Genomic DNA, 13,156 nt, shown 5'->3' on the forward strand with positions numbered 1-13,156 from the left:
TGTACACTTGAAAACTAAAAAACATCGCTGAAAGAGGCTGGGCATGGTAGCTCATACCTGCAACCCCTCTGCTTTGGAAGGCAGAGGCAGGAAGATTACTTGAGGCCAGGAGTTTGAGACCAGTCTGGGCAACAGAGTGAGACCTCATCTCTAAAAGAAATAAAAAATTAGCTGGGCTTGAAGGCAGAGGTGGGAGGATTGCTTGAGCCCAGGAGTTCAAGGCTATAATTAGCTATGATTGTGCCACTGCATTCCAGCCAGGGCAACAGAGCAAGACACTTTCTCTTAAAAAAAAAATTGCTGAAAGAAACTGAAAATGACCTAAATAAATGGAAACACATCCTATGTTCATAGATTAAATGACTTAATATTGTCAAAGTGATACTACTACCGAAAGTGATCTATAGATTCACTGCAATCCTATCAAAATTCCAATGGTATTCCAATGGTATTTTTTAATAGAAAAAAATTCATAAAATATCTTTAAAAGGACCAAGAATAGCCAAAACAACCTTGAAAAAGAACAAAGCTGGATGACTCACACTTCTTGATTTTAAAACTTATTACAAGGCTGGGTGTGGTGGCTCAAGCCAATAATCCCAGCACTTCGGGAGGCGGAAGGAGGTGGATCACAAGGTCAGGAGTTCAAGACTAGCCTGACCAACATGATGAAACCCCGTCTCTACTAAAAATACAAAAATTAGCGGGTATGGTAGCATGTGCCTGTAATCCCAGCTACACAGGAGGCTGAAGCAGGAGAATCGCTTGAACCCGGGAGGTAGAGGTTGCGGTGAGCTGAGATCGTGCCACTGCACTCCAGCCTGGGCAACAGAGTGAGACTCCATCTCAAAACAAACAAACAAACAAACAAAACAAAAAAACCCCAACTTATTACAAAGCCACAGTAATCATAAGGACAGACAAACCAACAAAAGAGAATGTAAATCCCAGAAACAAAAATCCTCATATATATGGTCACTTGACTTTTGACAAGGGTGCCAAGGGTACCATTCAAGGGGAGAAAGGACAGTCTTTTCAATAAATGGGAAATAAATAGGAGAATTTCAATAAATAGGGGAAATCTCCGTGACACTGGATTTGTAAATGATTTCCTGGATGTAACACCAAAAACACAGAGGACAAAAGAAAAACAGATAAATTGGACTTCATCAAAATTAAGAACTTTTGTACATCAGAGGATATGATTTAAAAAAAGTGAAAAGATGACCTACAGAACAGAAAAAAAATTTGCAAATCATATACCTGATAAGGAATGAATATCCAGAATACATGAAGAACTCCTGCAACTCAACGACCAAACAGACTGATTCAAAAAGGGCAAAGGGCTTGAATAGATACTCCTCTAGAGAAGATATAAAATGGCTAATAAGCATACTAAAAGATACTCAACATCATTTGTCATTAAGGAAATGCAAATCAAAACCATGAGATACCACTTCACGTTCTTTAGGATGGCTATTATCAGAAAAATAGAAAATAGCAACAAGCATTATTGGGGATGTGGAGAAACTGGAACCCTTATGCATTGCTGGTGAGAATGTAAAATGATACAGCTGCTGTAGAAAACTTTACAGCAGTTCCTCAAAAAATTAAACATAAAATTACCATATAATACAGTAATCTCACTTCTAGTTATGTGCCCAAAGTAATGGAAAGCAGGGACTAGAAAGATATTTGTACACTTACATTCATAGCAGCATTATTTACAACAGCGAAAATGTAGAAACAATCCAAGTGGCCATCAACAGGTGAATGAATAAACAAAATGTGGTATATACACACAATGGAATATTATTCAGCCATAAAAAGGAATGAAATTCGGATACATATTACAACATGGATGTACTTTGAAAATATCATGCTAAGTTACATAAGTGAGACACAAAAGGACAGATATTGCACACACTTACCTGATGTATCTAGAATAGTCAAATACATAGATACAGAAAGTAGAATGGTGGTTTCTAGGGACTGGAGGAGGAGAGAAATGGGAGTCATAGTTTAATGGCTACTGAGTTTCGGTTTTGCAAGATAAAGAGTTTTGGAGATGGAGGGTAATAATGGTTGTACAACACTGTGAATGTACTTAATGCCACAGAACTGTACACTTAAAAATGGTTAAAATGGTAAATTTTGTTATATAGATTTTATTGCCATAAAAAAGATTTCTCAAATTAAAAAGTGGTAAATGGTAAATTTTGTTATATATTTTACCACAATAATAAGAAAAACCATATATATATATTTAAGACCTAGTTTCAAGATGAAATAATTTCTAAGGTCCCTTCTAATTCTAAAATTTTATGTGATATCATGGAGATATCAAGGAGAAAAGAGAAAGAGAATCTATTAATAGTTGAAGAAAAAGCTCCTGACTGAATTAAGAGTGAAACTTTACCTTTTAGTGATTATAAATGGACCAAGAAGCTCTAGCAATGGTAGCAAACTCCAATGCCTACAGACGCGCAGGGAATGTCAGCAGGTGAAGCAGGGCAGCTTGGGTTGGTGGTAAATCTGAGATCACATGCCCTGTCTAAAGGGAGCAGCTGCATCTCTGGCCTGGTGAACTGTCTCCCTGCAGAAATGTGGGCATGGTGCTGGGAGGATTTTCCATTCTTCAAGTGAAACTGAAATTGAGACTTTCATGTGAAACATTGGCATCTAATTGAATCTAAGTATTTTTAACACTGCAAGTCAAAGAAGACACATCTGTAGGCCAAGGCATGTGTAGTTAGCCGACTACTAGTTTGTGATACCTTTCATGGAGTGAAGGCAAAAACCCAGAATACAAAAGAAGGAATGGATGTACTATTCACCAGTGTTTAAAGTTTGATTACAGATCATGATCTAAATCTTTCAAATTCTTATTTTGGGATACTGAATATTATTTTAATTAGGTGTTATTTAGTATAGTATAGCTTTGATTAGGCTGGTTTTTAGTGGAGCACTTTGAACAGGAAGTTTAGTACCTGGCATATAGCATTTGCTCAATAAGGGGTAGCTATTATTAATTTAAATCAGAAGTTCCTATACAATATAGAAAAGTTAGTGTAAAGCAGATTTTAAAAACTAACCTATCATCTGATAAAATGAATGATAATATAATCCATTCAATAATCTATCTTCTGTATCATTATTGGGAAAAGGTAAGCCTTCATATTATATAGCAAAAAAATCATTCACCTGTATTAGGTGCTAGGGATATAATTACTGGCAAAACAAACAAGATTCCTGTACTCATAAAGTTTATAATTTTAATAAGGGAGATGGACATTAAGAGTCATTCAAGTAAATACTGAGTCAGAAACTGTAATAAATGATATGACTAAAAATCAGAGGATAATCTGAAAAATTATAATGGAAGGACCCAATTCAGATAAGGAAGGGAGTCACAGAGAAGGCTTCTTTAAGGACCTGACCTTTAAAACTAAAACCTACAGGTATTATGTATGGAGGGTTGAGGAGCTTCAGGTGGGAGAGAAGATAGTGACAAAAGCATTCCAGGAATGCTTGCGTAACAGCCCCAAATAACCAACATTGAAAAAAAAGAGAACATTAAATAGGGGGAAAGATTAAAGTTATTGGAGGTACAGAGGTGAATGATTTGAGGGGCCATCAATTGTCAATTTTCTCCCTGGAGAAAAGATTTTGAAGAAGGAAATAAATATGAAAAACAAAGGGAAAATTAGGAACTGAGGAGAAATAAACAAAACGGGAGCTAGGAAACAGGCACTGAAATTCTTATTGATCATCTACATCCGGTTTCTGGGAGAAAATGAGAAGAGGAGATGCACTGGTTGGAGCAGGTGAAGATAATTGGCTGGTGGGGCCCACATCACTGAAGAGACCACATGGAACGGTTCTTGTTTGTTTAAAACATTACAGAAGCAACAATTGCTCTTTAATAATTCAGACAGCCACCCACTCCTGTAGTAAAGCGCTATTAATCCTCACTGAATGATTTTAACTGGTGAAGATGAGGATTAGTGACAAGCAAAATCAAGTGAAGTTCAAGGTAATTACACAAAGAAGTCAGTCCAACATCTTCATTTCAGCCTAAAGTGTCTGCATTTTCCCTTGACATCACTTTGTCCACCATAAACATTAGATATTTTAGAAAAAGTAACAGATTTTTATCACATAATCAGATAGACCCACTGCAATTCCCTGATTCCTAGAATGTAAGCTCTATAAAATCAGGGATTTTTGTCAATTTTCTGATCATACAGCAAAATTGACAAGAATAAAAATTTCTGTCTGTCCCAGTCACTGCTTTATCACCAACAACTGATACATAAATGTTTGCCGAATGAATAAATATGAACACAAAACCACTGTGAATTCAGAGTGAAACATAAAAGATGAAAGAAAAAAAAAGGAAAGGAAAAAAGCAAGGGAGGGATAAAACTGGCCATACTTTACATTCTGGCATTCATTCTTGACTCTTTCTCTGCCACATCCCTCACCCAATGAATCAGCAAATCCTGTCAAACCAACTTCTTAAATAGCTCTTCATTTTCATGGTCTTTTCTGTTATATTGTAACAGTCTCCTAACGGGTCTTTGTTTTCACTTTTACCTGTGTTACATTCTATTTTCCATGCTTTTGTCTGTGTTACATGTGAAAATACCACACAAATGGAGAAGATTCTACTAACTTCAGGAGAAACTTTTTATTTTCATAGGTTTTTGGGGGAACCATTGGTATCTGGTTTACATGAGTAGGTTCTTTAGTGGCGATTTGTGAGATTTTGTTGCACCCATTACCCAAGCAGTAACAATGAACCCAATTTGTAGTCCTTTATCCCTCACCCCCAACCCATCCTTTCCCCGGGTCCCCAAAGTCCATTGTATCATTCTTATGCTTTTTAGTGCACACAAAGCCCTTTGTAACCTGGGGTAGCATGCACAGCAGAGTTGTTAAGAATGTGGACTTTGTGGGCTTGATAGTGGTGGCTCACACCTGTAATCAGCACTGTGGGAGGCTGAGGCGGGTGGATTGCTTGAGCCCAGGAGTTTGAGACCAGCCTAGGCAACATGGTGAAACCCCATATCTACAAAAAATACAAAAATTAGCTGGTGTGGTGGTAAGTGCTTGTATTCCCAGCTACTAGGGAGGCTGAGGTGGGAGGATTGCTTGGGCCCAGGAGGCAGAGGTTGCAGTGAGTGGGCAACAGAGTGAGACTCAGTCTCAAAAAAAAAAAAAAAAAAAAAAGAAAAAGAATGTGAGAATGTTAACTTTGTGAAGATGTAGGTTGGAACATGAGCTGTGCTACTTATAAACGCTGTGGCCTTGTGCGAGTTACTTAATTCTCTGACTCTCAGTTTCTGTTTCTTTTTCTTTTTTTTTTTTCCCGAGACAGAGTCTCGCTCTGTTGCCTAGGCTGGAGTGCAGTGGCATGATCCTGGCTCACTGCAACCTCCACCTCCCAGACTCAAGCGATTCTCCTGCCTTAGCCTCCTGAGTAGCTGGGACTACAGGCATGCACCACCACACCCAGCTAATTTTTGTATTTTTAGTAAAGAAGGGATTTCACCATGTTGGCCAGGCTGGTCGCAAACTTCTGACCTCAAGGATCCACCTGCCTCAGGCTCTCAAAGTGGTGGGATTACAGGCATAAGTCATCACGCCCAGCGGACTCTGTTTCTTAACATATAAAACAGGATAGTAATCATATCAACTCATATGTTTATTGTGTGGATTAAATGAATGAATACATGTAAACATTTTGCTCAGTGTATGGCAAATAAAAGCATTCCGCATTATCTCCTATTGACTGTGGTAGTGTTTCCTTATTACGTGTTAAGTACTGGCCACAATGACTTCTTACCACTTTCCAAAGGACCCATGTTGTTTCATGTTATCATACTTTCAGAAATTGTGTTCCCTGTTTTTAGAACATACTCCTTATTTGCTTAACAGCTTTCTGCTGCTCCAAGATCCATCCCAACTGTCTTTGCTCCTTTATAGCCTTCACCCGCTTCTATAGAATTGACTATTTTCTCCCTTGTGCTATTATGGAATCTTATGCGTGGCTCTAAAAATCACCTGTACTCTATGGAGACTATTTCTACACCACTCAGGGTTTTTTTGGTGGAGAGGGGGCGGGGTTGAATTAAGAATCTAGTTTATTTATTTTATTTCTTCTAAAAAAACGGGATAGATGTACAGAATGTGCAGGCTTGTTACATAGGTATACGTGTGCCATGGTGGTTTGCTGCACCTATTGACCTGTCCTCTAACTTCCCTTCCCTCACCCCGCAGCCCCCCAGCAGGCCCTGGTGTGTGATGTTCTCCTCCCTGTGTCCATCGTGTTCTCATTGTTCAACTCCCACTTATGAGTGAGAACATGCAGTGTTTGGTTTTCTGTTCCTGTGTTAGTTTGCTGAGAATGATGGCTTCCAGCTTCATCCATGTCCCTGCAAAGGACATGATCTCATTCCTTTTTATGGCTGCATAGTATTCCATGGTGTATATGTTCCACATTTTCTTTATCCAGTCTGTCATTGATGGGCATTTGGGTTGGTTCCTATGCTACTGTTTCTTCTCCTAGAATAAGAGCTCCTTGAGGGCAAGTATTGTCACTTACTCATTTGTATTTCCAGCCTCTCATGCAGTGTTGATGCATAACACACTGAAGCAATAATACAGCCTGGAGTCAGACTTCATGGCTTCTCCTGGCATTGGCTTTTTCATTGACTGGGTGTGTGACCTACAGCAAGTTATTTAACATTCTAAATCTGTTTCATTCTCTATGCAAAGGAAATAATAGCATCTACCTAACACATAGGGTTGTTGTGAAGAAAAATTAGATAATCTACATAGAAGCACTTAATAAATGTTAATTGCTATTATTATCATTTTCACTATATTGTATTTTTCATGTCTAGAAATTCCATTTGGATCTTTTTAATATCTTCCACTAATCTCCTAATCATATTCATGTTTTCTTTACATACTTAAGCATATTTATATGATTTAAAATAACTATTTTAAGGTCCTTGTTAGTTAATTCCATCATCTCTGTCATTTCTGGATCTGTGTTTCTATTGACTAATTTTTCTCCTGGTTATGGGCTGTATTTTCCTGCTTCTTTTAATGTCTGGTAATTTTGTTTTGTTTTGTTTTGTTTTTGAGACAGGGTCTTACTCTATCGCCCAGGCTGGAGTGCAATGGTGCGATCACAGCTCACTGCAGCCTCAACCTTCCAGGCTCAAGCAATCCTCCCACCTCAGCCATCTGAGTAGCTGGGACCACAGGTGTCACTCTCGGCTAATTTTTTAAATTTTTTGTAGAGACAGGGTTTTGCCCTGTTGCCCAAGCTGGTCATGAACTCCTGGGCTCAAGTGATCCACTTGCCTTGGCCTCCCAAAGTCCTGGGATTGTAGGCATGAGCCACCATGCCTGGCCTGTCTGGTAATTTTGAATTGGATGTCAGACTTTGTGAATTTTGCATTGCTGAATGCTGAATTTTGTTAAATTCCTTTAAAGATTATTGAATTTTGTTCTTATATAGAGTTAAATTACTTGTGGATCAATTTAATCCTTTTTGCTTTTAAACTGTTGAGAACTCTACCCAGTGCCCGGTGTGTTTTGAGGTCTCTTCCCTATGGCTGGTAGAAGTTTGAATTATCCTTAGCCCCTTGTATACTCCAGAAATTGTTTGGCACACTGTTTTCTGGTGGTTCTTTTTCCAGCCCACACATATGCAGAGTTTGTAGCCAAAGATTCTGGAGCTCACTGAACAACTTCTTCCTCTCTTGGATTCTGACCTGTAAATTCTGGCTGCTCCAGCCTCCCTAAACCCCAGTGTCTGCCTCCTCAACTCAATAACACTGCTAAGCTCTTTGACAATCTCTCTCCCTATACTGTTGCTTGGAAACTGGCTCTCAGAATCCACAGCCCCCACTGCCTATTGCCCAATGTCTGAAAACTGTTGTTTCAGATATGCTGATTTTCTCATTGTTAGTGGCAAGAGGGCAATTCCCTTAGTAGATACTTCTTCACAGATAGAAGAGGAAGTACCTATCATTATTTTATCAAATGAAATATATATATGTATGTATGTGTATATATGTATATATTGAAAATTAAATTCTAATTGAAAATAAACTTGGAGAAGGCATTTTTGAGCCAATATCCCTAAACAGAAGTAAAGACTTACATCAAGAGAATATCAATCTTTGCCAGACTTAGAAAATTCAGATTAATATTCCTATGCAGAAAAAATTAGCAAAGTGAGAAGTGTAATTTTAAAGGCTTTTAAAATTCTAATATAACTTTTGCTTCCAAGAGTCTAAAGTTGCTTAGATACCAAGAGGTTCATTACAGTCTTCATGAGATTATCTAAAATTTGGACAAGATAATTAGCATCAGTACTCAGTCATGCAGAAAAGATATCATACTCCTGCACTTGCTAAAAACTGGAATAAAATATTTTTTGTCAAAAGGGACCAGGTCCTTAGAGTTCTACAGGTGGCTTCATTTTTAGATATGTTATGCTCTTCTTTTGCTACCTCCCAGAAGAGTTAGTTTCCACTTGATAATGCTAAAGTATGCACATGACATTCTAAGGAAGTTATCTGCAGAAGAACAATGCAGTAGGAGTTCCACTCAGTAGGTAGGTACCTGGCATTATAATTGATAAAATGGGGCTTAATAAATCCTTTCCTTTAGAACCTTGCCTCCAAGAGTTTTCACTAATTCTGGATTAAAATTGGAGATTGACACATTCTGGTTTAGAAAGATGTTCTGGAGTTTCCTAGAAAAAGCTGAGAATATATTAAAGCTACTTAACCAATTATTTTAGGAATACCTAGACACAGATGTTGCATTTAGTCTAAGAAATCTGAGGCTGTCTGATTAAGAAGCATAACAATAAACAGCCAGCATAAAATCTAGGTCTTGTTTATGGCACAAGGAGAAACTGGGGGAATTTGGAGCTGCTTATTCTTAGCAGCTGGATGAGTCACTGGCAGCTGTGATAAAGATAAAGAAACCCACATCTGCTAAGAGTCCAAATGCTATATGAATCCCTTGTGATAGTAAATACATTCTTGAAGAGGCCCCACTTCTACATCAGGAAAGAAGTTAAGGCTATCTGAAGACTGTTTTCCATAGTTATCTCCATATGTTGTATCATAGAGACTAGCTCTAGCCATATTCTTCAATATACAGCTGACCCTTGAACAACACAGGTTTCATCTGTGCAGGTCCACACTTTTAGGTGGATTTTTTTCAACCAAATATGGATCGAAAATACACTATTCTAGGGGTATGAAGCCCTGTATACGGAAGACTGACTTTTCACATATGAGAGTTCCACAGGACTAATGTAGGCCTTGATTATGCATGGATTTTGGTATAAACAGGGGTCCTGGAACCAATCCCTGCATAGACTGAGAGACGACTGTACTAGGTGGTCTAAAACAAATATTTGCTGACTGAGTAAGGGACTGGGAAAGACAACCTCTGATAATATAGCACGAGCTTTACCTATACACTCATAGTTCCCAGTTTTGTTTACATAGAGACCAATGGAATAGTTTTTCTGAATTACTTAACTTAAAATTGAGTCCACATTGGTTTTTGCCTATTAGTGCATTTATTCTGTAAGGGAAATGATACGATCCTCAGTACACTAACTACTTCTTTCATAATACTGTAATGGAGATGCATGATCTCCAGAGTTACATGTCAAAGAGGCAATGATTGAAGTAAAAATAGTAGAAATAGCACATCAGCATATTAGTAAATCTGGGTTCTATTTCTAGCTTTGCTACTAATCCACCATGAAATCTTTCTGCAAGTTACACAATTTCATTATTTACAAAATGGGCACAATAATACCCACTTTACCTATTTCTTAGGGCAGTGGAACTAATAAGATACTGGGTGGAAAAGTTTTAGAAAAGATTTAGTAACTATATATAAAAGTTTAATAGCTATATATTTAGTAGCTATTTAGAAAAGTTACAGTTTCGTAGCAGTAGCATTGATTAGAGCATGGTGGGGAATCTCATAAATTCAAAAGCAGGGAGACTACCTATTCACTGACTATAACCTCAGTTGGGAGGGGAGGGGAAGGGAGGACAGGGAGAAGAGAGGAGGAAGGAAGGAAGGAAGGAAGGGAGGGAGGGAGGGAGGGGAAAGAAGGAAGGAAGGAAGCGAAGGAGGGAGGGGAAGGAAGGAAGGAAGGAAGGAAGGCAGACAAGAAAGAAGAAAGAAAAAGAAAGCAAAGCAAGCAAGCAAGAAATTGTCTTAAAGGTATTTATAAAAACACATAATATGAAAGTAGGAGACCAAGCATGGTAGCTCATGCCTATAACCCCAGCACTTTGGGAGGCTGAGGTGGACGAGCGGCTTGAGCCCAGGAGTTCGAGACCAGCCTGGGTAACATGGTGAAACCCCAACTCTATTAAAAAATACAAAAATTAGCCACACATGGTAGTGCACAAATATATTCCCAGCTACTTGAGGTGGGAGGATCACCTGAGCTTGGAAGGTCGAGGCTGCCGTGAGCTGAGATTGTGTCATTGTATTCCTGCCTGGGTGACAGAGTAAAACTCTGTCTCAAAAAAAAAAAAAAAAAAAAAAAAAAATTGAAATTTATTCTGTGGCTATTACTTGAAGGCTTTTAAAAAATATTCTTACCCAGTGGCCCAAGCCAAAAACTTGGAAATTACCACGGTCTTCTCTCTCATCTTAATGCCAAATCCAATCACCAAATCCTATGGATTCTATCTCTGAAAGTGCCCCTTCTGTCTCCATACTGCCTTAGTGTTGGCTCTAATCTCTCACTCGACTACTACCAGACTTCTACGTTCCTTGCCTCCAGTCTAGGCCATCTTCTACACTGCCTTTTGAATGATCTTTCTAGAGCTCAGATATCACCACACCACTCTCCTATCTAAAAGCCTTCAAATAAGATGGGGCATGGTGGCTCACGTCTGTAATCCCAGTGCTTTGGGTGGCTGAGGCCTTGAGCCCAGGAGTTTGAGACCAGCCTGGGCCACACAGCAAAACCCCGTCTCTACAAAAAAATTTAAAATTAGCTAGGTATGGTGGGCATGTACCTGTAGTCCTAGCTAGTTGGGAGGCTGAGTTAGGAAGATCACTTGAGCCTGGAAGCTCAAGGTTATAGTGAACTATGATCATATGATCACGCCACTGCACTCCAGCCTGGGCAACAGGGTCTTTTTTTTTTTTTTTTTTTTGAGATGGAGTATTGCTCTGTCACCCAGGCTGGAGTGCAGTAGCGCGATCTCAGATCACCACAAGCTCCACCTCCTGGGTTCATGCCATTCTCCTGCCTCAGCCTCCCGGGTAGCTGGGACTACAGGCGCCCGCCACCACACCCAGCTAATTTTTTTGTATTTTTTAGTAGAGATGGGGTTTCACCATGTTAGCCAGAATGGTCTCGATCTCCTGACCTTGTGATCTGCCTGCCTCGGCCTCCCAAAGTGCTGAGATTACAGGTGTGAGTCACCGTGCCCGGCTGCAACAGGGTCTTTAAAAAAAAAAAAAGCCTTCAAATAATACCCAGAGAATAAAATTTAACTTTTTTGTTTGCTTGTTTGTTTGAGGCAGGATCTCGCTGTCACCTAGGCTAGAGTCAGTGGCATAATCATGACTCACTGTAGCCTCAACCTCCCCCATCTCAAGTGATCCTCCCACCTCAGCCTCCCAAGTAGCTGTGACTACAGGTATGTACCACCACATCTGGCTAATTTTGTTTATTTTTTTTGTAGAGACGAAGTCTCAGCATGTTGCCCAGGTTGGTCTCAAACTCCTGGGCTCAAGTGATCCTCCCACCTTGGTCTCCCAAAATGCTGGGATTACAGGTGTGAGCCACAACATCCAGCCCCAATTTCTTCTCTTTTCTTTTCTTTTTTTTTTGAGGCAGAGTCTTGCTCTGTCGTCCAGGCTGGAGTGCAGTGGCATGATCTCGGCTCACAGCAACCTCTGTCCCCCAGGGTTCAAACGATTTTCGTTCCTCAGCCTCCTGAATAGCTGGGATTATAGGAGTGCGCCACTACACCTGGCTAATTTTTGTATTTTTAGTAGATACGGGGTTTCACCATGTTGGCCAGTCTGGTTTCAAACTCCTGACCTCAAGTGATCCACCCACCTTGGCATCCCAAAGTGCTGGGATTACAGGCTGAGCCACTGTGCCTGGCCCAATTTCTTTTTTATGGCTAAAAAATGATCTTTCAGCAGCTCCATTATTCCTTTACAGTCTCATCTCCCCTAACCTCCTTCATAAACTCCACACAAACTCTAGACATTCTGATCTGTTACGTAAGTATTCTAGGTTCTTTTGTGCTTCAGCATATGTTCTACCTAGGATGCCCTTCTCTCCTTTATCCATGTGAATGATTCCTACTCTTCCTTCCCAGCTTAGATCAAACAGTCAGTTCTAAGGAGGACCTTCTCTGCTCCACTTTTCTCTCCCTTCTCTAACAACAGTATCCCCATCCCACCCCCATTCAGGAGTTTCTTTCTTCATATTCACATTATTCCTTGTATTTACTGCATGGCATTTTAATAGCTGCCAAGAGCGAGGGCTGTGAAGTCAGGCTGCCTGGGTGTAAATCTGGGCCCAGAATTTACTATGTAACCTTGCCAAGTTACTTAACCTCTCTGATCCTCAGTTTCATTAGTTACAAAATGGGGATTATGGTATCTACCACAGAGAGCCCTTGTAAAGATAAATGAGTTACTACATGTAAAGAGCTACACTTGGCTCTTAATAGGTACCATTAGTGATGGTAGTGGTAATAGTAATATCTTTGACATAAACCAGACAACTCCTCAAAAGTGAGGTATTCTAAATGCCTTGAATAGCATGCATTCAAACAATATTTATAGGAACAAAAGAAAAAGTTTGAAAGAGAGAGAGAGGAAGAGAGAGAGAGAGAGAAAGAGAGAGAGGAAGGAAGGAAGGAAGGAAGGAAGGAAGGAAGGAAGGAAGGAAGGAAAACTAATTTGGGAAGACTTACCGCCATTTTTGCCCACAGTTCGGAAGCATCTCCAGAAGGCCCGTAAAAATGATACCCTATTGTGGGGGGTGGCTTGGACGAAGCTGAATTCTCGAAAGAGAATGTGTGTTCCCTGGCATACACTGTTAAAACTG

The 13,156-nt window shown here is 39.6% G+C and overlaps 1 protein-coding gene across 6 annotated transcripts in view; it reads right to left on the bottom strand.

The window, feature by feature from the left end:
• Positions 1-13,156, bottom strand: part of CSTPP1 (centriolar satellite-associated tubulin polyglutamylase complex regulator 1) — a 233,356-nt gene that overhangs the window by 100,971 nt on the left and 119,229 nt on the right. For all 6 annotated transcript variants that reach the window (XM_054523905.2, XM_054523903.2, XM_054523906.1 and 3 more), the window contains 1 exon segment: positions 13,023-13,153. In XM_054523905.2, the coding sequence (XP_054379880.1) occupies positions 13,023-13,153 (131 nt within the window).

This window comes from Pongo abelii, chromosome 9 (genome assembly GCF_028885655.2).
Source record: "Pongo abelii isolate AG06213 chromosome 9, NHGRI_mPonAbe1-v2.0_pri, whole genome shotgun sequence".
Classification (NCBI taxonomy): domain Eukaryota; kingdom Metazoa; phylum Chordata; class Mammalia; order Primates; family Hominidae; genus Pongo; species Pongo abelii.